The sequence below is a fragment of the Setaria italica genome, chromosome II (genome assembly GCF_000263155.2).
Source record: "Setaria italica strain Yugu1 chromosome II, Setaria_italica_v2.0, whole genome shotgun sequence".
Taxonomy (NCBI): domain Eukaryota; kingdom Viridiplantae; phylum Streptophyta; class Magnoliopsida; order Poales; family Poaceae; genus Setaria; species Setaria italica.
In genome coordinates, this window is record NC_028451.1 from 10,786,603 (window position 1) to 10,810,998 (window position 24,396).

The following is a 24,396-nucleotide window of genomic DNA, read 5'->3' on the forward strand; positions in this document are numbered from 1 at the left end:
GCGGATGTGGTTGTACTCAAGTTGATGCTATGTGTTTTTTGATTATTCTTTTTTTATAGCTGAATACAATTATTCTTTATGTTAGGCGACACGCTATTGCCACAGTTAGGCATAGTCACATAGAGTATATGATAGCTTGGTTAAACTCAAAATTTGCTCATCCAATCTCCTACGGGGGTCCTTGCAAGCTTAGGAACATCCACGTCGAAGAAGAAAAAAATTTAATAATCCACCACGTCAGAACAGGGATACAATTATTTCTTTAATCTTAGATTTGGTGCTTTCAAACAAAAAGCAAAAGAAAGATCCAGCTCACGTGGCCCCTTCGGATCCCTCCACCCGCGGACACGCCGCGCCCGTGCCACTCGCTCGCTGCCGACGCGCTGCTTTGTCCTAATCAACCCATCATCCCCAGTCCGGCAAGTTGACCCCCCTCCCTTTCAGCCCGCCTAGTCTTCGACTGGCCTGCCGGCCTGCCGTGCCCCGCCGAACAGCTCAGCTCATCTCCCTGGCTCCCTCCGCCCCGCTCGTTAATCACCACACTAACCACGCAATTAATCCCCTCCCAAAAACTCCCCCCCATTCCCCGGCCACAAACCGCGAGCGCAAGCGCAGACGCAGACCCCCATTCTCTTCTCCGCGATTCGCCTCCCCAGATCTCGGAGCCGCTTGCGGCGTATGAGCAGCTAGCTAGCTAGGGGGATCCGAGGCGTACTGGGCGGAGTGCGAGGTCGGCCGGCGGCGGGGGGACCGGGGGACGGGACGGCGGGGAGCCAGGATGGGGCTGATCTCCGGGATGGTGATGGGGATGATTGTCGGCGTCGCCATCATGGCCGGCTGGAGCCGCGTCATGCTCCGGCGCAGCAGGAAGCGCATCGCCAAGGTGGGTTCGCGTGAGGAGACGGGAATGCCCCCGTCTCTTTTCTCGCTCGCTACGCTGGAGTTGGATTTCACTAGGAGTAGCTGTGCGTGAGGGCTTGGTTTCTGCGGGTTCTGAGCCTTGCTACCCGGGTTTCTGACAGGCTGCGGATATCAAGGTGCTCGGGTCTCTCGGCAGGGACGACCTCAAGAAGCTGTGCGGCGACAACTTCCCCGAGTGGATATCCTTCCCGCAGTTCGAGCAGGTTAGACGCACTTCCGCTACCAAAATGTCCGTACCCCTTTAGCTGGGCCGTTTTGGGAGTCTCGCCGTCCTGGTGCGGCCACTCCTGGATTCACAAGGCTTAAATTGTTGTATATTCTTCTTATTTTTCTGGGGAGGAAGTAAGTTACCTGTAGTCGGTAGAACGAACGGCTTAACAAAAGTTTGTTGGTTTCCCCTGTTTCGAGAGTACATGTGGGTGTCGGCAGAAGCTAACTGTAGGTGGACCTATGCATGTCTGGCTCAGTTCTGTTGGCTAACAAAACAAAATGCTAAACATATACTATGATATATTGACCGTGTGGATGATGAGATGGCTGGGCTATTTGTTTGTATTTGATCCAAACACAGGTGATATTGGTTTAGGGAGGGATTGTTGGGCGTGTAATTGATGTTTAGGGTCGCAATATATTGGAGCAGCCAGCCAGCCAGCCAGCCTGTAGGGCAGGTTTGAGCGCCTCGATGCTACGGGAGGCTGCTGTCAGTATGATGCATGGCCAATGTAGGTTCAGGTACTGGTGCTGTGATTCTGTAATGAGGAAGGGCCTACTCTTAGCATCACCAATCATGAAACAGAGAACCAAAGTACCCTGGGTTGAATCTAATTGCATAAGACTTAACACTAATTTCCATCCACCAAGGCATATGGAAAATATAACAAAGTGAATAGTTGATATGAAACTCGTGCACCATCCATAGTGATACAAAGTATTAGGGAAAAAATATGGTATGGTCATTGAAAAATATGGTCTGCCACATCTTCAATGAACTTTATATATATCTGCAGAAAATAATAGCACCATATGCACTTTATATATCCCTAAACCGTTAGCACCTAATATTGTTGAACATTTGACAGAAGCTCCTTGCATACGTGTACTTTGCTGATAGAATCTCTTTGCATATGTACTTGGTTTTTGTCCTGTTTGTACTTGACCATCAACTTCTGTAAGCCATAATTCGTTACTGATATCGTAAGCACTGAAACATGAGTGTGAAACTGCTAAATTAGGTAGGCATGCATTGACAAAATATTCTGTATCTACAATAGATTGGAAAGATCCTGACTTTTGAACATTATCTTACTAGTTCATTTCTTTGCGAGAGGCTGTTCATGGTCATCTGTACCTCTTGATCTGTAGAATTAATATTTAACCGTTTGCTACAGGTGAAATGGCTGAACAAGCATCTAAGCAAACTTTGGCCTTTTATTGCAGAAGTAAGTTTGAAGTTTTTTGGGTCTTAATCTTAGTTATAGTTCTGCAAAGTACTTTGCTTATTGTAAATCCTTTCTAGTAATGATAATCCATATGCTATTCCACTACAATGAATTTCATGCCTTGTATGATCTTATGATCTTTCAGCTTCTGTTGATTTGCTAATTGGTGTGTCTCATTTTATTCCTTTAATATTATTTTTATTTTGTTGATGATGTTATTGTGCTACCTACCTGACCTCTTGAATCTTGTCACTGTATTGAGCACAAATGAATTTTCTGAGCGTGAAAAATAACTAGGTTTTGGCATTTGGAATCTCCATTTTGTTGCCACATCGTATATTAGTGTAACCCGTTAAGTTGTACTTGACTATAAGCATAAAGACAATTGAATGCAATTGAATGATCATGCACATGACATTTTCTATGCTTTTAACTGCACTTTGTGTAAGGCCACTAGAATACCTACAACACATAGTGTTCTAGATTCACTGAAAAACGAGAATACGACTTATTACATTTTATAGACATGTTAAGCTGTCCTGTGTTTATAAAGTTTCGAAATTGTACCTTATGAGTACAGTTTCAATCAGGGATGGATAGAGTAAACTGTTTGCATATCCATATTATTAGCTAAGACATGCCTAGCTGTCTGTTTTGCTACAATCTCATGCCCTTAGCCATATTGTTTAAGAATGCTAATGTTCATAAGCCCTATGTGCTGGACTTACTTGTTATTTGGTTTTAGGCTGCAACAGCAGTGGTTAAGGAGTCCGTTGAGCCATTGCTAGATGATTACCGGCCTCCAGGAATAAAATCTCTGAAGTTCAGCAAATTTTCTCTTGGAACCGTGTCACCAAAAATAGAAGGTTTCCTGTTTATATGTTTCATATTCAATTTTATTAATATCATGCTTTTCTTCCTTGGTGCATACTATTTCTTACAATTGAAAATTTCCCAAAATATTTTTCCAACACGCAAAAGGAAAAATAGTTCATTTCAGTCCTACTGTGAAGGCAACTCTCAATTTTTGTGAGGATAATAGAAGCAACATATGCTTAAATAATTTGGTGGTTAGAATGTATATGTTAAAATAAGGGCTCATCAGTGAATGCTGAATATTGCACACAACATTGACATTGTGCCTGTAAATATTGGGAAATCAAGGTATGGTTTTTTGTCATAATTGACAATACTTCCTATGGAAGATCGATCGGCTGAAATAGCTCAAACTCAATAAAAAAAGCATTTCCTATAGCTAAACAGTGTCAAATACATGTCGAATAACTGGGTTACCAGCATATAGTTGATGTAGTCCTCATTCCTATAGTCAACTGTGTGGGATAGAATAGAACTTCCATGCTTAAATGTGTTTCTGATTTGATATTTTTAATGCCAAGAAAACCTAAGTTGTGTTTATCATGTATATCATCTTGAATCTTACTGTGGGATTTCATAAGAATGACTTAAAAGTATGATGTGTTTTGTTTGTTTGTCTTGATCTGTGAAGGTATTCGTATTCAAAATCTTCAGCCAGGACAAATCATAATGGATATAGATTTCCGGTGGGGTGGTAATCCAAGCATAATCCTAGCTGTTGATGCTGCAGTTGCATCACTACCTATTCAGGTTTCTTTTTGATCTTTGCTACATGATGATTTTTGGAGACAAACTTTTCTTGATTAGAATCCTGATTTTTTTTTACCCAACCAACATGCAGCTCAAGGATCTTCAGGTCTACACTGTCATACGTGTTGTATTTCAACTGTCAGAAGACATTCCTTGCATATCTGCTGTTGTTGTGGCTCTCCTTGCTGATGCAAGTATCTACTAACCATTATCGGTTACTATCTCTTTCTTTTTTATCTGATGGTTTCTATTTTCAGTACACTTCCCACATTTCCTTGTTAATTTATTTCTTTCTCCACCTATTGAACACCTTACCTCAACAGTTAAGCTTTTGAGTGGACTGGTTGGTTCATGAAACTCAATATGCTTTGAGAGTGCAAGGTCCTAAATATGAGACTTAACAAACAAAAATTGACAATACCCCCTGAATTTGTTTCACTATTGAACAAGAAATCTTAACGGATTCTTGCTTCAGAATGGAAGGTGGTCGAACTGGTTGTATTTGTCTATGTCAGTTGTTTTGAGTGCCTTTCATGTGTTAATGCTATACTCCTATATGTTGTTCTTCTGTCAGACTTCCAATGTTCGCATGTGGAGGTACAAACTGTGCAGTGTCACCTCAAATTGCCTTATCACCATCATCATTTAGAACTTTTGGAAATTAACATGGTTTTCATACTGCAACCTTTTAAACAATTTATTCCTTTCTTTGAAATGTTTTGAGATTTACTATGTCATTTGGTGATGTTCGATAATATATTCTTTTTAAAAATATTCTGTAAGTTATATTTCTGTGGTCTCAAGCAATTTTGACTATCAAGATAGCATTTCCCATGTATTTCCTTTAACTGGGTTCTTTGTACTTCAGCCAGAGCCAAAAATTCAGTACACCCTGAAGGCCATTGGAGGAAGCCTAACCGCAGTTCCTGGACTTTCTGACATGATTGATGTATGATGACTAGACAATAATTTGAACATTCTAGTCCTACCAACAACTATGAATAAACGTAACCATGATTCCTCTGCCTTTGATTAGGATACAGTCAACTCAATTGTTTCTGATATGCTTCAGTGGCCACACAGGCTAGTTGTTCCACTTGGTGTTAATGTTGATACAAGGTGAGTTTCTTCAATGTTAATTTTCGCTCATCTTTTTTTTTATCATCTTAGAACACACTGCAATTAAAAACCAAAGGTGAGGTCAACAAAGATTCAGCTCGGTTTTGCTGACTGCTATTTAGGGAAATTCCATCATTGAAAATATGAATACGGTACTGCACAATGATTTTAATTGGGAAAATGGAAATTTGAAAGGGCAGTGCTATACATCCGACCGTGTCGTCTGATTAATGCATGATACTGCTGATTGAGCCAGTCGTTGTCATTGTTTTTTTACAATGTCGGGCCATGAAAAGAGCAGGAAAACTGTAGTCGTACGGCAGTCTGAACTAGACCCTTAATACTGCAATGGCAGCTAGATACAAATTATTTTAGTAACCAGTCATATGTGTATTTTGATTTATGAACCATTTTAAGTATCTCTTGCTAGCTTTAAGGAAGGGATAATGATAATTATTGTTCCTTTATGCCTAGCTGAAAAAATGTTTTCATATATTTAGATATCAGATCCCCTTTGGCATTGGTTGATTTATACTACTTTTTCTTTCTCTACAGCGATCTGGAGCTTAAACCTCAGGGAAGACTTTCTGTTACTGTGGTAAAAGCAACTTCTTTGAAAAACAAGGAGTTGATTGGTAAATCAGATCCTTACGTGAGACTGTATGTGCGACCGATGTTTAAGGTCAAAACACAAACCAGAGATGATGACCTGAATCCAGTATGGAATGAAACATTTGAGCTTATTGTCGAAGACAAAGAAACCCAATCTGTCATTTTTGAGGTAATTCTATATTTTGTTTGGTCCTGTTCTTCTGAAAATTGTCCCTTGCATCAAGGAAAAATGACACCTCCCTTGACAAAAAGGGAAAATACACCATTAAACTAAAACAGCACGCAAGAATAAGATTGATACATCTGAGTTTGAAATGAAACTTTTTTCAAACCGCTAGACTTACCAAGGTTCCCTGAGATTAGATTAGGCCAAGAAAAAGCTTCCTTCCCTTTACCTCAGGCTCAGGCTATTCTGCGAAATATTCCAATTGGTCAGGATTACTGGGCCAGGATTGGATGTCAGCTAACTCGGGCGAATGGTTGGTAGTCTGGGCTAAAGCTGAGCTATGTGTAGTTCTGTTTCTGATGGACCTATAACTGCAGCCCATCCCTGCATGGTCTTACAGAAAAGAAACTTTGATGTTGTCTCCTGGATGGAAATCACCCTACTATGTATCTCACATGTGTGGATATATTCCAATGTATGAGGTTCAGGTTATTGACCAACAAGTTATTGGTTTAATTATGTCATTATGCTCAACGTTGAGGATCTGTAGTGAAAAATTAGCAGATTATACATAGTTGCATTGCACGACAAATCATAGAATGTATTGTTACTAATAATTCCATCCTAAAGTAAACACCAACAGCTGTCTATCAAGTAGCTGTGCAGTTCTGAATATTGTTACTTTTAATTCCATTCTAAAGTAAACCCCAGCAGCTGTCTATCAAGTAGCTGTGCAGTTCTGAATTTATTGGGTCGAAAAATGAACCAGGTATATTAGGTTGAGTTCTGAATCCCCAAACATTCTATAACCAGCTAGAAACTGGCCCCAGTTCACTCATTGTTTTAAAAGTTAAAACAAAATTTGTCCACCTTTTGTTCCTCTTGTTTCTGTATTAGACAGATGTATGTTCAGAGCACTCATCTGTCTTGGATTCTGTTAAACTACACAGATGAGTGAGAAATGGGTTTTCTCTTGAACTTGTGCAAACTGTGGAGCTTTAGTTCCATTTTACGTAGTAACTAATGTAAGCTTAAAATTAACCTTGGTTAATTCTTGACACACTCAGTGGCATTGTTTAGACTATTGTGTTGTTGTTAGCATGTTCAAATGTATGACATTTTCTTGTGTCATTTATGTTGTAAACAGGCAGAAAACACTTAGAAGTAAGGATTGAATAATAAAAAACACCGATGAACAGTATGTGATAAGATTATCTATCTCATCTTTTATCCTGGTGATGAACATTGCATTTTGGCCTCTAGAGTGTGGATCATTTGATCAAGTCTTGTCTCTTGTGGATGGCTGAGAAACTTTGCATGGAGCAAACAATCTTCATTTCTAAACTAAATATACATTGAGACTTTCTGGAAATGTCTTAGATCACTGGACAAAACAAAATTCAGACAACATCTTTGAAGTGCTTCACGTTCAGCCCGGCTTGATAATTATGCTTTTCATATTGTCAACACTCGTAATTCTATCTTCTGAATTTTGTTCTCATTGTTGTGTGGAGTTAAATACGTTTGTGGTGGATTTCACAGGTTTATGATGAAGACAAACTTCAACAAGACAAGAGACTGGGTGTGGCTAAACTAGCAGTGAATGATCTTGAACCTGAGGTCGCCCGTGAAATCTCTCTGAAGCTGCTGCATTCAGTAGATCCACTTAAAAATAGGGATACCAAGGACAGAGGCACATTGTATGTTAAGGTCAGTGTGGGTTTTAATATATTCTTTTACATCTTCGACCCTAATGTAGCCTATTTCATTCAAGCTAGAGATCCTAGAGGATTTGTGAACAAGAAATACATCTTTGCTACATAGATATCTCCTTCAATGTCTAATCATCAATATTGTCAATCAAGCTCGGTATTTCTTAGTCTATTAGTAGATCCTGTCACATACATGGATATGGTTTGGAAAAAATCATCCTTCACATAAAGCCAAGCCTCCCAGGGACACCAGATTGTGAGCAAACCATCCAGATGTGCGCCAGCAACCCATGTCTCACATACTGCTTCGTCTTTCGCCTAGATCTCCTGCTAAATACCCTGAGCCTGAGCCTGAGCCTGAGCCTGAGCCTGAGCCTGAGCCTGAGCCTGAGCCTGACCTTTCCATTCCCCAGCCTCAACTCCTGACTGGCAGGCAGAGGCCACTGCGAGAGTCCTGCTACCCCTCCTATCTGCATTCTGCCACCACCTCTGTGCTCCTCCCTGTAACAATGAAAATGGTGACAGGTGGCTCGCCTTGATGGCTGAACTGCACCAGCTTCAGCCAACAGCAACAGGCAACAAGAATTATCAGATGGCTAGACCACTGCATATATATAGCAAGATTATAAGATTGAAAGCCATGTTTCAACCTGTACATTTTTGGGATTCATCTAGCCATGTGATAATTTTTCACACAAAACTAATACAGAAGATGAATTGAAAATAAATTGCACATGAATCCTGAAGTATTAGCCAATACCCACTATAAGTTGTCTCTCAATTTGTTTGGAGAAGTTTTATCTATTACCTAGGCTTGGTGAGGAACAGAATTCCAAATTCTGAATCTCTGTATTAGTAGGCGGACTCTAGATGATTGAATCTGCAAAGTGGCAACGTTGATAGTTGGCTGGAAATATTCATGATTAATATGATGGTGCTGATATATTGTTACAACCTGTCAGGTCATGTATCATTCGTTTACAAAGGAAGAGCAGCTGGAAGCCCTAGAGGCAGAAAAACAAGCCATAGAGGAGAGGAAGCGACTTAAGGAGGCTGGGATAATTGGTAGCACAATGGATGCAGTTGGTGGCGCTGCATCACTAGTTGGTTCCGGTGTTGGACTTGTGGGCACTGGCATTGTTGGTGGTGTTAGCCTCGTTGGTTCAGGACTTGGTGCTGGCGCTGGGCTTGTTGGCTCTGGTATTGGTGCAGTCGGCAGTGGCCTTGGCAAAGCCGGGAAATTCATGGGCAGGACTGTGGCGGGGCCTTTCAGCATGTCCCGCAAGAACGCCAGCAGCTCTACTGCTCCCCAGCCCGAACAACCTTCCGCATAGTCTGAATGTCTGATGTACAGTGAAAGGCAATTCTCATTTGTGACAGGGTTACCGTTCTACTTTCTGTAAGGCTGCTGCTATCTAGGATTATACAGAGTTTTACGTTTGCATTTAAGCGTACCGCCCTCCACCCTCCACGGCATTGGTTATATGAAATATCTGCTGGTTTATTTTGTTCATCGCGCTGGAACTTTTATAGTGAAGGAAACTGTAAATTAGATTGAGCTTCGACATTTATGTAACAGTGCAGTCGTATTGAAGTTAAAGGTGACGTGCCACTCTGATATTAGTCTATTTATGTTAATTGTTACTATGCTCTTAGTTTTCTTTGGTCTATTCATATTCGGGGGTGAGTAGAAAATGGATGGGTCAAACTGGAACCGGTTTCAATTTTTTTGGAATATATTCTTATTAAAATGAGAGATTTATTTTGGAAATTTCAGAAGTCAATTCCAACACATTGGCTATATTAGAAGGGGGACCATACATTTGAGTTTCTTTCTAAAGCTACTGTGAATTCTAACTTGGCTACTAGCACATGGAGCAACATTTCACATTTCCTTTTGTAAAAAATATGAGGCATGTTTTGGTCCTTACCTGCTCTTAGGGTTTGTGCGCACTGTCAAGCAGGAGAACCAAACATGCTGTTACTTAATAAACACAAATATTTATGTAGGACGTACGTAGAAATACATACGATACGTACTTTTTTAGGCCTACGCTAAATACCTGGTAAAAAGTGAATGTGCAGGGTGTTTCCCTTGTCATCGTAACAGGCGGTCATCCTTCGGCTGGTTCAGTGGTTGAAAACCCGGTGAAATGCTCGTTTTATTGTAGAGCTACCCTCAAACTGTCTTAATCCTGTTGTAGAGCTACCGTCAAACAGTGTTTTTTAAAAAAAAATATGCGTCCATTTACAATTTTCTAAATTAAACCATTTTATTTGGGTTTGACCATAACAGAAAATAATCGTACATGTCTGCGTAAGATTGAATATTGATGTTGCTAACTTTGGCCAAGGGAAGCTAGCACAGTGGCTGGTAGCAAAGAAACGAGGGAAGCCAGCACAGTAGCAAAGAATGTGGCAGGACGTAACATAGCAAACAATGCGATGTAGCGAACCGCAACCACAACAAGACACCGTTCAGGCGCATGATGCAGCTATAGGCCAACCTAAAAACCACAAGAGCATAATAGGCATAGACATATTCTACATGCAGCAGCTGAAAACAGGACTAGGTAGTCAGTCACGAATGCATGACACAGAACAGAAATCCACACTCAGAATACAACAGTGAAATATACTGCTAAAATGTCCATGCCAGTTGTTCAGAATCAACCAATACACATATCAAAGTGCACTTGGGAATGCTCAGAGAGACTAGAGACCATCCTTTGCTAAGGCCTATGGGCAAAGATAACATTCTCACTTGCCTATCAAAATCCAAAAACGGCGAAAGGAGTTAAAGACTTAAAGCACAACATTCAGAGGAAGCAACCGACCTCATATTCTGCAGGCCCCTTCGACAAACCCAACAATCAGATCTTAGTTTTGCTATACCCCCACAAAACAAAACCTATTCCAAACAAGGAGACTAGAATCACCCTATTTGTCAGGTATATCTGCATGCACCACAAACTCTGCTCAGCTTTCTAAATATATCAAGACCAAAGTTATATTTAAACCATACTGTCCAGAGACGTTAGGTGATAACATAAGATAAGCATGTCTTTAGGTTTATCTTATGTTATCACCTAACGTCTACAAGCTGTCCAGAGACGTTAAAAACTTCTGTAAAAACTTCTGCAGATTGGCACATACAGAATAGAATGATATGTTCAGAAGGTCTCAAACTAAGGACAAGCTTAGCCCAAAAGGTCTCAAACTTCGAAACTATATACAGAGAACATGACCCAATACCAACAAAAAAACTAAACAAGTTTATCGTAGCCAGTAACATAATCACACAAATTTAAGAAACTATCCAATACCGACATCTCACAACACACAAGAATCTCATAAACTAAAAAAGAAGGATGTACCATACCAATTTCACTATCAAAGAAAAAATAGAACTACAAACCTTCAACCAGATTAAGCAAACAACTCAATTTCTCTTGCGTTGCCCTGCAGGACATAACAATGGAGAAACCAAACAATCTGAAGATTAAATAGTTTTGCTACATCTAGCTATCCATCCAACGAAATCAGGAATCAAAGCATGAATAATACAACTAAAACAGTCTCTTCATTAAGCACATACTGTTTGCACCATGACCTTGGATCCATTTTTTCATACTGTTGAAAAATCTGCTTTGCCAGTCAAATCTTTATACAAGCTTTGTAACAGATTTCTACACTGAACTCTTGTAAAACATTTCCCTGAAAAAGCCACTTCCTTATCTATTGATGCTAACGGTGATAACAGAAGGCTTCTCAACCATTTCTGACACATAACCATAGCAGCCATGTTCCTGTTCCCAGAATGTTCTCGGAACGTGGAATGACACTTATGAAAGGTTTTTATACTAAATTGTTCCCATTCCCGGAATGTTCCCGTCCTGGAACGACGTTTCCGGAACAAGGAACGTGGCCACGTTCCACGTTCCCGGCTGCTAAGCACATAACTACATCACTAAGAAATGGTCCTAGGCTCAAGGATAGCCTCTTTATTCTAATATACAAGGAACCAAAGCAACCAAATAGCATAAAGAAAGTTAAGTTAAACCCACACACCCTTTCTGAAAAAAATACTACATGCCAACTAGCACCTTGACAAGGACAGTAAAGCATAGATTAAATGCAAAGTTCTATAAACATTTCACGTTGAGCAAGATGGCCAGAAATGACAAAATTAGCTTTTGCACAACTTAAAGATACGTCAGCAACGTCGCACAAAAAAAAAACTCACAATTAGCTCCTTGTCCAAAAGTGCTGGTTAATGTCTTTCACTAGAGAAAACCTCCACATAATGTCATTACCATTACTTCCACGCAGACATTTAATGCAGTAAATTTCATGCCATCTAAATTAGAGACTGTTATTGTACACTACAACTTGCAAAGTTAAGGATACAAACCGACTTCTATCGAGTCGATATCCGAACCTGAAGATAGGCATGGCAGTTAAGTCAATGAAACTGAATATGGCTACAAACTACTCCTAAGTTTCTGCAGATTGGCACATAGACATACGGGCAATAAATCAGGCCTAACTGCAGCCCTACAACCTACAAAGCGACAAACATAGCATGCCTTTTGCTTTACCTGATTACTACAAACTTATTTGTGCCATGCTTGGCCCAAAAGGTCTTCAAGTCAATTGGATTAGCAAGGTTGTAACCTTCACCGACTAGCTTCTCAAGCACCTTTTTGAATGCACCTTGGCTCATCTTCCTTCCAGCAATACGTGCGCCCCGCCGCTTTGCGTTCATTGGCAGTGGATATGTTGAAATAGAAGTTGTGCAGCATGCAGACTGCCAGCCACCTGCACCCCACCGGTAGCATTGCTGGGGAGCTCCAGTGCATGAGCACACTGGTGTTGGTATATTTGAAAGGTCCAACTCAATACCATTGATCACCATCCCCACAGTCTTCCTAGGTCCCCTTCCTCGGGGTGCATGACCATTGACAGCCCCATCCTCCCGTGGAACAGCAGGCTTCTTAGGCTTTTTAGGCTTCGGTGACTTAGGCTGCCGGCCCTGCTGCCTCTTCTTCACAGGTGGCTCAGTCCTAACCACAGAATGGTCCTCAACCGGTGGAGTGGGCACGTGGTCCTCCTTACATGGAGGAGGCTCCTGCGGCTGCGACGGAAGCTGTGGTTGCATCATCTGGAGAGTGTGTGGTGCATCCGGCATCATCCCGTAGCCAGTAGGGTGGTGATGTACTGCATGTCCACCGTGTCCAGGATGGCCACCATGACCAGGATGCCCAACATGTCCAGCTGGCCCAACAGGGCGAGCATGAAGGACCTTCTGCTCGCGTGGATGTTGGTGGTGTGAGGGGTGCAACCAAGCTTCATTGCGCGAGAAGTCCATGTGAATAGAATGTGGCTCGGTGGGCATGCTGCCAGAGGCTCCACCTCCACCACCGGAGTCGCGGGAATGGTGCGAGTGGAGCTGGTGCGGGGCATTGTGGTGCCCATGGTGCTGCAAGAAGGCACTGGTGGGGAGCAGCGACTTTGTGTCACGGTCAGCCGGCACAGACGACATGAGCTGCAGGCCGAGGTTGCCTTTCATCGTGTCGTAGAAGCCCCAATTCCGAATGCTGAGGTTGCCGTCGTCGTCCATCTCCGAATGCGGAACAAGCAAGCGCAAATCCGTAACCGGGGAGAAAGGAAACCGAATCCTGTCGCGGTTCTGGTCAGCCCATCCCCGCAACTGCCGTCCTCCAATCGCCAATCCCTACGCACACATTCTGTCAATCAGCTAAGAGCATCAAGGTTCCACCGGAAGCAGGACCTAATAAAAATTCAAAATGGCAGGGCATTCTAATTCTAACCAACCAAACCCTAGGTACCAAATCGAAGCTAGTGGGCACCATACGCAGATAGCTGCAATTCGGTCAGATCCGGATACAGATTGCTGGCAGCTCGGTTTCGCGCGGCAGGACGCGAAGGGGAAGGGAAGGCGTGGGCGTACCTGGTGGACGCTCGTCGCCGGCGAAGGGCGCCGCCGCTCCCCCGGTCGCCGCCGCCAACGGGAGAGACAGAGCCGGGGCTGGGGCAGGGGCACGGGACGGGAGAACGGATCCCTCTGGCGAGCGTTACCGAAACTACGTCGGCGGCGACCGGGCAGCGCCCGCCGGATCGAGAATGCTCTCGTGTGTATAGGGCTCGCTCTCGTACCTGCCCTGATTCACGGCCCAGTGCGCACCTCTGTTGCCCACAAGACCGGCCCAACAGAGTCCCCTCTTTCGCCTTCAGGCCCGGCCCAACAAAGACAGGGGTGCTCTGCTCTGTCCAAAGGTTCCTTATCCTTCTTCCTCGGCCGGCAACGCACGCGCCTGTCTTCCCTGTCACCGGCGGGCACAGAATCACCTCCTCCTCCTTCATCGTATCCATGGTGCCAGATCTCAGTCTCTCCGTGGAGCCGCTGGCTCACCGTCACTACCACCCCGCAGGACGAGGCAAGTGCTCTTTTATACCCTGTCACTGCTGCACGCTCTGCTGAATGCTGATCCAGTGACTGCGGATTTCCGAGCATCTTGTTCAGGGTCACTGGGGTTCCGGGGAGTTCAGAGCCGAACAGTGCCACGGAGGACGACAAGTATTACGATGCTCAGCCGGCAGAATCCGGGAGCTGATGGTGCCGCCGGCACGCCCCTGTACCTTGGGATCGACTTCGGAACTTCAGGAGCGAGATACGCCCTGATCGACAGGCAAGGGGCCATCCATTCGGAAGGGAAACGAGCTTATGCACCTGTAAGATTTCGCCGATTTCTTTTGGCTGATCGATTGGATTGGGTAGAATTGTGTGCCGATTTTGGCTTTTGGGCGTCTCATCGTGCAACCTTTGATTGGAGTTGCTAGGCAGGTCGGCGACGCCGCGGCCTGGGCGAGCTCCTGGCGAGCGGCGCTTTTCCAGCTCCTCGACGACATCCCGCCGGCTCACCGGCCGTTCATCTCCTCCATCTCCATTGACGGGACCTCGGCGACCACGCTCATCGTCGACAGGTTACGATCGATCTCCTCACTTCTTGCTTGTCGATCGTGCACCCAACGATCCGACACCGTCAATTAATGTTCTTTCATCTGCGTCAATTAATGTTCTTTCATCTGCGAGCTTGCAGCGAGACAGGGGAGCTCCTCGCCGGCCCGTTCCTCTACAACGAGAGCTTCCCGGACGCGCTGCCCGCCGTGGAGTCGATCGCGCCGGCGAACCACACCGTGTGCTCCGCATCCTCCACCCTCTGCAAGCTCGTGTCGTGGTGGAACACGACTGGCGGCGCCGGCGGCGCCGGCTCGGCCGCCGTGCTGATGCACCAGTCCGACTGGCTCCTGTGGCTCCTGCACGGCCGGTACGGCGTCTCCGACTACAACAACGCGCTCAAGGTCGGCTACGACCCGGAGGCCGACGCCTACCCGAGCTGGCTCATGTCGCAGCCGTACGCGCCCATGCTACCCTCTGTCAGGGCACCTGGAGCTCCCATCGCTGTTGTCAAAGATGACGTGTGCTCACAGTACGGTAAAACACCAGCTCCATCGTCAACAATGTCTCATCTTCTTTTTACACAAACATTCATGCTACATTGTTATCGTTTCATCTTGATCATCTCTAGCTGAAAATTTGAAGGTTTATCACTTTATTTGGTCGTCAGGGCTCTCCAAGGAATGCGTTGTCTGCACGGGGACGACGGACAGCATCGCGGCGTTCCTTGCAGCTGGCACCACCGAGCCGGGGAGGGCGGTGACGTCGCTGGGCTCGACGATGGCGATCAAGCTGGTGAGCGAGGCCCGCGTGGACGACGCGAGGTTCGGCGTGTACAGCCACCGCCTGGACGACACGTGGCTCGTCGGCGGGGCGTCCAACACCGGGGGAGCCGTGCTCCGGCAGCTCTTCACCGACGGCGAGCTGGTGGCGCTGAGCCGGCGCATCGACCCGGCCGTCGCGTCGCCGCTCGAGTACTACCCGCTGCCGAGGAAAGGCGAGAGGTTCCCGGTCTCCGATCCCGACATGGCGCCGAGGTTGACGACGAGAACGATCCGAAACCCAATTTTCACCGATGTTTTGCATGATGGATCTCATCATCTGCAGATTTTGACCAAGAACATGTTGCGATTTCACCGTTGGCCTTTTCATTTTTTTGCCTCTGAAGGTTGCAACCACGGCCCGAGAGCGACGCGGAGTACCTGCACGGCATCCTGGAGTCGATCGCGCGAATCGAGGTTTGAAATGAAATCAAGCTCCGTTTCTTTCAAATTTTGCGGATTGGAATGTTTCTGAAATGTGTTACCAACTACCAATGCAACTAGGCCAAAGGGTACAACCTGCTGAGGGAGCTCGGCGCGACGGCCGTGGAGGAAGTGTTCACGGCGGGGGGAGGGGCGCAGAACGACAGGTGGACGGCGATCCGGGAGAGGGTGCTGGGCGTGCCGGTCCGGAAGGCGGAGCAGACGGAGGCGGCGTATGGAGCTGCGTTGCTGGCACTCAAGGGCGCAGATCGCCGCGTAGGAGTGCCTAGCTAGCACACGTGCTAACGGAACCTGGGCAAGTGTGTCACACTAAAATCTGGACAATCTATGATGAGCTCTGTGGGTGGCATATGCTAGCTTGAATGTTCTTCTCGACAATGGCGGAGCACGCTCAAAATTTTAGTGCTGATGAGCTCTGTGGGTGGCATAGCTCTGTTGGGGGCGCTCTTCCTGTGCCGACAGATACACACTCTTGGCGCGGGAAGGATAAGAGTAGATATGATCTTCTTTTATGGAATAAGTCTAATCTTAGCCATCCAACTTTTTATTTTGTCAAAATCAAGCTGCAAATCAAAGTTGTCTTTGACCCGAAGTCTCCATCAATGCTAAAAGAAATCCATAAGTAACAATGCTGCAACTAATTGGCCAAATACGACCCTGAACAAATTCATAGTTTTCCAATATGGCTCATGGCCCTTGATGCAATACCATCCATGTCACTTCCCTTGCTATAGTAGTTGTCATCTATAAGAAATCACCACCTCTTTCTTATGGCACTGAGCACTTTCAACATCGTTATAGCACTGCGTGGAGAAAGTTTACTAACGTATTGTGACAACCTACCCTCCCAATTGTCTACATTGGCTAGGCAATCATAGAAAAGGGCCAATATCTTTTCTTGCACACAATTGATACCAGTTATGATATCAAGGCGTTGCTTCATGAAGGAGTTGTAAAGGGAGGTGTTCCCTTCTTTCTCCAAGCCAGGGATAGCGGTAAAATCCTTGTAGACCCGGCGTGCACTCCGTTGGGATGGGTGGTCTTGAGGATGGACGATTACAGGGACCTTGATGTCGTAGAAGGCACTTAGATCAGCCACCTTCTTCAGTAGGTCACGATTGTGCCTCTCCATTGCTTGGCGGTGCTCGTTCCGTCTAATGACCCATGCAATTTTGAGCTTTATGGGCGTCATTTCTATGGCGCAAACTAGTTTGTGGGACACTGGGACTCTGGCTAATTGTTGTGATATTTATAGGCAATGCAACTTGGTGATTGGATATGCATAATTCAGTATTCATTTCTAAATTTATTATGTGAACATAGGTGATATTTAAACGAAGCTTATCTTAAAAAAGTAACGGCGATGTGTGCCAAAATAGATGTGCTAATTCTTGATGCAATTCTATCCTTCTTCACCAGAGACTCTCGTGCTTTTGAAGCAAGTCATTGTTGTTACAGAAGAATCAATTTTTGTCGGACAACATACATTGTTTTTTTGGTTGCACTAAAATTGTTACAGATATGGAATTTTTTGAGTTTTTGCAACTATAAAATTGTCACTGCAGGGCGGCAAGAAGCTGCCGAGGTAGGCCTACTAATGGGTTGAAACCCGCCCCAAACCCACCCCAACCCGCAATAAATTAACTCATTCACCCACCCCACCCCGCTCCATAATTCTATTGTGTAAACCCAACCCAACCCGCCCCACAAATTGATATAACCCGTGGATTTTGTACATGAACCTATAAATTTATACAAACCTCATGTTCACACTTTAAAATTTTGGAAAAATTGACCGAAATTTGTTGCAGATGAATTAGTTTGACAATCCGCTACTTTGTGCAAAGCAGTGCGGCTGCACTTATATGTGGGGCCCGTGTCAAGAGTCGGACCCTAAAATTAAAACCTCACGTTCACACCTTAAAATTTTGGAGAAATTGATCGACATTTGTTGCAAATGAATTAGTTTGACAATCCGCTACTTTGTGCAAAGTAGTGCGGCTGGACTTATATGTGGGGCCCGCGTCAAGAGTCGGACCCTAAAATTAAAACCTCGCGTTCCCACCTTAAAATTTTGGAGAAATTGACTGAAATTTGTTGGAAATGAATTAGTTTGACAGTCCGCTACTTTGTGCAAAGTAGTGCGGCTGAACTTATATGTGGGCCCCGCGTCAAGAGTCGGACCCTAAAATTAAAACCTCACATTCACACCTTAAAATTTTGGAGAAATTGACCGAAATTTGTTGCAAATGAATTAGTTTGACAGTCCGCTACTCTGTGCAAAGTAGTGCGGCTGGACTTATATTATGGCCCCACGTCAAGAGCCGAAACGTGAAAGTTAAACCTATGAGTTAAATCCATACAAATTCAAATAAAAAATCACTTTCAACCCGCCCCAACCCGCATTTCTGATATACCCAACCCGCCCCAACCCATTAGATACTAAAACCCATTTTAACCCATTCAAACACACCCCACGTCACAACCCACCCCATAAAACCTATTTCAACCCGCCCCACTAGCAGGCGTATGCCGAGGCCGCAGACCTGCGCATCCGCCGGAGATCATCTAGCCCACAGCCTGTTCGACAAAATGCCCCACCCAGAGAGCAGGGGAGAGAGAGAGGAAGACGAAGGGGATGGGAGAGGAGGTGTCCAGTCAGCGTGCCACGCTAAACGTCCAGATGGAGGGATATGGATCTAGATGACACAACCTTACAAATTTATTATCTAAAAATACACTTTTGGAGTTTGTGAACCTAAATGACACCCATTACTAAAATAAATAAACTTGTATGGAACTAGATCATGTCAAAACCAGATACTCAAGTTTATGAAACTGGGTACTACGATTTTGCCATGAAGCAAATAGACAAATTGATCTATGCCTTCATTAAGTTTTAACTCAAACTAAGTGACGTGGAGTGTGTCCAGAGAAGTCCTTCAATAGATTCACGAACACTGGTAGAAAAATGAGCATTAATCAACCTCATTTTTTATATCTCGATTTTCCCAATTAGAATTGAATTAATTAATCGGGACTAAAGGTCCCCATATTTAGTCCCAGGTCTTTCACCACACACACGTCGTAAGTCACAAGTCACGTGATTTTTCACGTGAAATATGTGCGTGCGCGTTGCTTGGGATTCGAACCCACAACCTCAAGCCTCGCGTGTAGCTTCCTTATCATTTCACCTACACAGCACATCTAACTGAGTAGGGAAGCAACCCTTTTGTAGTAACTCGTGAGGGACCCTTTAGTCCCAGTTTGTAACACCAACCAGGACTAAAGGTGGTATTACCAACCGGACTAGGACTAAAGTCCTCGGAGGCTTTAGTCCGGGTTTGTAACACCAACCGGGACTAAAGGACTAAGATCACCTTTAGTTCTGGTTGGTGTTACCAACCGGGACTAAAGGTGTCTTCACGGACTACAAAATTTAGACCCGGGACTAAAGCCTCTTTAGTCCTGGGTCCAAAAACAACCGAGATTTTTGTTGAGGATGGAAGGTCATTTTTCTACTAGTGAAAGCATCTACGCTAAAACACATGCACAACCCAGTAGATTGAATGGAAGCTCAAGAACTAAGCTAGAACCCAACAACAAGTAGACCAATGTGAAGACACGAGAATTTGTTTCCCAAGGTTCAACCTTTTCAAGGTTGTGCCTATGTCTCTGTTCAGAAAGCTCTAAGGAGCAAGATCTCCTTCAAGCACTTTCCTCTCTTTCTTATTTTTATTTCTACCCTTGCGATGGTGAAATAAAAGTATTCACAACTTTATTGCCACTCACCACGAGCTTGGGAGCTCGCAGCCATCTTGAAGGCTTCAACTCCAAGAGTAACAAATGCTTTACAAATTGCGTGACAAAACCCTAAAGTGCTCAACGATGGGAGTGATCTCTTGTGATCGCAAACTTCAAATCTCTTAGCCCAACTTTAAAGATTTCTCACAAATCACACAATCCTCACAAAGTGGGGTTGAGGAGTGCTTAGTTGTCTTTTGCTTTAGTTTAGGTCATGGCGAGCACTAGCTAAAGCTCAAGTTTGGGGAGAAATATGGGTATTTAAATCATCCAACAAAAAAAAAGTTTTTATGCTTTTAATTAGTCAAAACTAGATAATTATCTTTGAAAAGTAGACAACTCGGTTTCCTCGAACTATATATTACAACTCTTTGACATTCAAACCTCTTAGTATCTTATCAAACGAATTCGTGAAACCAACCTGAGACACCCTTGTCGGAGCACCTACCGGTGCATCAGGAAAAAAACAGACAATTGATTTACCTAGGCAGCTAGTTCACTTGGTACTTGTGAGGTTTTAGTGTCTCTCGATTAAAAATTTGTAAGATCTCCGACGATGCATCACTGGCATATCTATACTCAAGATAGTGTAAAAGTATAAATCAACCTCTTGATGTTGAAAGTCTTCACCTCGCTAGTTTCTCATGTTTCACTTCATGAGGGTTGACATCATGTCATTTTTTTGAAGTACATCTTTAATGAGCTAGTGACTTTGGATTCTTAAAAACATATAATTAAGATCCATCTTCATATCCATGATCCACTTAAATCTTCATATATGCAATAATGATTGATGATTCCCAATATGAGAGTCCTCATAGCTTGGAATAGTTTAGTATTTTCATCCCCAAATTTAATGCATCTTGTAGTATTTCTCTATTTACAATAAATCCTTTTAGCCTCCAAAAGATTTGCTAGATGATCTTTAACCGAGATCCTGAATTTACACTCTGATCTATTTAAAGGTCTATGATCCTCTAGTCTATCAAGAAGGGCTAGCACAAGGTTGCAGTTGTGTACCAGCTTGTTTAATTTTGACAATTCCATACTTCTTTTTGTGAGGCTAGTCCTGACCTGCTTGAATAATACAGATAGGTGTTCCAATGCAGCTCCACCACTGAAAGGAAATCACCCACTAGTAAAAAAAATAACCTTCCATCCTCAACAAAAATCTCGGTTGTCTTTAGACCCGGGACTAAAGAGGCTTTAGTCCCGGTTGGACTAAAGGTGATCCTCAACAAAAAGCTCGTCTGTGCAGACACCTTTAGTCCCTGTTGGTGTTACAAACCCGGACTAAAGTCTCGGACTAAAGGGTCCCCAATGAGTTACTACAAAAGGATGCATCCCCTACTCAGCCAGTGTGCTGTGTAGGTGAGATGGTAAGGAACCTACGAGCGAGGCTTGAGGTCGTGGGTTCAAATCCCACGCACTGTGCACACACATATTTCGTGTGAAAAATCGTGTGACTTGTGACATGCGCGTGTGTGGGAGCCTCCCGGGAATTTCTAATATTTTTTTGGTGCAAAACCCTTTAGTCCCGGTTGGTATTACCAACAAGGACTAAAGATGTGCCTTTAGTCCCGGGTGGAAGACCCGGGACTAAAGGTCGGGACTCTTAGTCCCGAATGATTAGTCCCGGTTGGGAAAATCGAGATCTATGAGGTTTCCCAACTGGGACTAATGCTCGTTTCTCTACCAGTGATTTGCTCAGAAATTTTCAAATATGAAAATGTTCATCTTTGGAATAGTTTTACCAATTTTGATCACAAACAGTGGCGGAGCTGACAGATTCTCACACCTAGGGTCACTTCTAAGCTCTTTAACCATTCAAATCAAGCTAAATAGTGACAATTAAACAGTAACAAAATATAAAATGCATGATTTTGAGTATATTCTTATTCTATGCCTAGTTGTACAACAAATTTGATGATAACTTTGAAACGGTAAAAAAAGACGTACATACTACATAGCTAGTGCCGATTTGATTGGAGTGGGAAGAACACCAGCAAACCCATAAAGTAGCAAAGGAATGATTTTTCACTATATGCTTCCAGTCGATAACATCTTCTCAGCTTCTTCCCTCGACGGAATCTGATCACAGGAAGAAAACTTCCTTGTTTCTCTTTCCTGCCCAGGAAAGGGGAAATAAAAATTGGAGAAATGTGGAGAAAGAGGAAAATTAACAACAATGAACAGCAGAACGATTTTGACCTTTTGTTCCAAGGTCGATGGCGTCTTTTCAAGCCACCGGACAGCCCACGGCTGTGCGCCCACGTGGCCACGCCTCCAACCTTCGGGAGCCGCCACTGCCCATCGGTATGCCCTCCAGGTTCCAGGCGTCACCCCCGGCCTCTGGCTCGTGGGGATTTGTCAATTTGAGGTTGCGTGTTGCCACCCACCATGCACGCTGCCAACATCGCCACCCATTAGCGACTACCAGCAACGGAGTCATGGAGGGACAAGACAGCAAGGGAGTTGGAGATGAGGCAGTCGGGACGCCCGGATGGGCTGCTCGAGCAGACGTGACATGCAACCAAGAAGACAAATGAATGATGATGCAAGGCGGGGGCTGACGGGCGAGATTGGCCAAGCGAGCTGGGCCTTTTCTACTGGGCCAACGACGACTAGGGCTGACTCTTCATAAGTAGGAAGGTTGTGGGCCATGAAAATTCAAGGGTATAAGGAGGATTTGGGCCATGCCTAAGGCCATGGCCCTAGTGGCCCTAGGCCCAAATCCGCCCCTGATCACAAAGGGTGAATGGTTAGAGATGGTTGTACCCAAAGTTTGTACTATGGTATCTGTAAAATACAGAGTCTAATAGGATGAAGTGAAGACCTAGTCAAGCTTTTCTAGAAAGGGATCAAGGTTCATGTTGCTCGGTCCAAATGTTGAATGAGATCATTGAATACCATCATACCATTGATATTCCCCTAGCCGGTTGTTAGGAGATCTAATCAGATTGAAATCTCCAACTAATATCCAATCATCAAAGTTAAAGGTGTCCAAGTGATATAACCCGTAAATACAGCTGCTTTATCTATTGAGTTAGATGGACCATAGATGTTGGAGACAAACTTCATTATAATCGAATAGGGATTTATCATAATAGTGATGGCAAAAAACAAACTTGAATTCCAAATGACAATGAGGCCACCCTAGGCTCCAACAAAAAGGGAAAATTCAAATTTGTTAGGATGATGAGGACAAAGCTTTCTAATAAGTAAGCAATATCAAAGCTTTCTGTTTTTGTCTCCTGGATACAGATTATGGATGAGGCACTCTCTAAGATTTTGTCAAGTAGAGCATCACATTTAGATTGGAAATTTATACCTCGCACATTCCAGACCATGATGTTGATTGCTCTAGGCCTCTCCAATGGGAGGTCCTAAGCTGGATCCATAGGTTTCTTTCTCTTATAGGACCAGCTCCTATATATTGTGGGGTTGATTCCATATGCAACCAGCTCCCATGCATGGAACCAGGTCCTATGTAATATAATATAGGGAGAGTGGGAGAGAGAAGAGAGGGAAGGAGGGGCATGGGTCCCATTTATAGATTCAAGCCCCAAGCCCCAGTTCTACACATTGGAGCTAATACAACATGTGACATCAAATCATTGTGGGATGCATCTAAGGAACTAGGGGCAGTTCTATACATTGGAGATGCCGAATGAAAAGAGAAATAGCTCCACCAAAAAGAGTCAAGTGGTAAAACAACAAGAGGAGCAATGATAGAAAGCGAGAGCATATAGATAAGGATAAAGCAACCACTTAGTATAACAGGTCAAAATAGCCACAATGAGCAGTTCTAGCAAGCCACTATTTAAGTGCACCAGCACATGATAAAAAATAACCAAAAAGATGAAGAGCATCAAGACTGGCCGTGTTACATGACATCAATGTTGCCATCATCGGATTCATCTAGAGGAAGCATGTTGCCATGATTTGGATAATGTCAACTAAAAGGTGTTGAGATAGAGCAGCACTACCATCAACAGCAGAGCCAGAGTAGATATTAGAATAGTCAACAACTGCGTAGGCTCCTCCCTTGTTGTGGAAGCTATCCAGGTCCGGGTTGAGGCGCTTGGTACGCTTGAGGAACTTGCCATCTAGGGGCTCCTTCATCTTGCGAGCATATCTCTTGCATGGAGTAGATAGCAATGGCCCCAAAATATCCTTCAGATCAGCATCCTCAATGTCATCATCAATATGAGGCACCAAAAGGAGTCTACCAGGAGGCAGAGCTTGTCCAAACACATCACGAAAGATTTAGGCCAAGAATAACATGATATCAGGATCAACAATGTAAGAAGGAATGAACATGTCCAGGCCTAAATCCATCTTAGATAGGAAAAGAAAATGCGGGACATGACATGAAGGGATTTAAGAAGAGAGTTTTAGAGAGACGAGCACCTCATTGTCCGAAATAGTTACCTTCTCAAAGTCAAGTGGAATCTATTTCTCTCTTTGTCCCTCTCTACCATGGGTCCATAGGTAATAGATCGAGCATCCTCAGCTCTCCTTCTAAACCACATGAAAAACCATGCAGCAACAGCAGCAACAAGAGCAGCCGCAGCCCGACACCTATCTTGCAGGTCCATGTCTAAGAATACAATGCAGTGTTCATTAGAGCTCAGTAGAAGAACTTGGGGTCATGTTGTTAAGCAAGCAAACATTCAGAAGGACATGTTATCCTAGATGTGGCTGCCACACCCGAAGGGGCTCCTCCGACGGCAAGGATTCATTATCG

At 44.1% G+C, this 24,396-nt stretch overlaps 3 protein-coding genes across 6 annotated transcripts; 2 read left to right on the forward strand and 1 right to left on the reverse strand.

The window, feature by feature from the left end:
* Window positions 1–443: 443 nt before the first annotated feature.
* LOC101781661 (synaptotagmin-5) lies at window positions 444–9,256 on the forward strand. The gene is made up of 11 exons (XM_004955964.4): window positions 444–883; window positions 1,023–1,124; window positions 2,310–2,360; window positions 3,106–3,226; window positions 3,868–3,986; window positions 4,078–4,176; window positions 4,855–4,935; window positions 5,023–5,105; window positions 5,661–5,886; window positions 7,426–7,593; window positions 8,558–9,256. Exons 1-11 carry the CDS (start codon window positions 779–781, stop codon window positions 8,927–8,929), a joined length of 1,527 nt encoding a protein of 508 aa, XP_004956021.1. The 5' UTR covers window positions 444–778; the 3' UTR covers window positions 8,930–9,256.
* A 2,626-nt stretch (window positions 9,257–11,882) lies between these two features.
* On the reverse strand, window positions 11,883–13,720 carry LOC101782067 (protein Barley B recombinant). Of its 2 annotated transcripts, none has more exons than XM_004955965.3 (2): window positions 13,570–13,720; window positions 11,883–13,332 (listed from the first exon to the last, which is right to left on the reverse strand). In XM_004955965.3, the coding sequence occupies exon 2, from the start codon at window positions 13,216–13,218 to the stop codon at window positions 12,193–12,195; it is 1,026 nt and encodes a 341-aa protein (XP_004956022.1). In that variant the 5' UTR covers window positions 13,219–13,332; window positions 13,570–13,720; the 3' UTR covers window positions 11,883–12,192. The 2 variants fall into 2 exon arrangements, with proteins under 2 accessions (XP_004956022.1, XP_012699427.1); XM_012843973.2 differs by having other exon boundaries at window positions 11,883–13,345.
* Window positions 13,721–13,915: 195 nt separating this feature from the next.
* Window positions 13,916–16,382, forward strand: LOC101782481 (gluconokinase). Of its 3 annotated transcripts, none has more exons than XM_004955966.2 (7): window positions 13,916–14,056; window positions 14,143–14,351; window positions 14,464–14,603; window positions 14,720–15,114; window positions 15,248–15,614; window positions 15,746–15,815; window positions 15,903–16,382. In XM_004955966.2, the coding sequence occupies exons 1-7, from the start codon at window positions 13,990–13,992 to the stop codon at window positions 16,113–16,115; spliced, it is 1,461 nt and encodes a 486-aa protein (XP_004956023.1). In that variant the 5' UTR covers window positions 13,916–13,989; the 3' UTR covers window positions 16,116–16,382. The 3 variants fall into 3 exon arrangements, with proteins under 3 accessions (XP_004956023.1, XP_004956024.1, XP_004956025.1); XM_004955967.2 differs by having other exon boundaries at window positions 14,720–15,109; XM_004955968.3 differs by lacking the exon at window positions 13,916–14,056 and having other exon boundaries at window positions 14,210–14,351; window positions 14,460–14,603.
* Window positions 16,383–24,396: the final 8,014 nt, after the last annotated feature.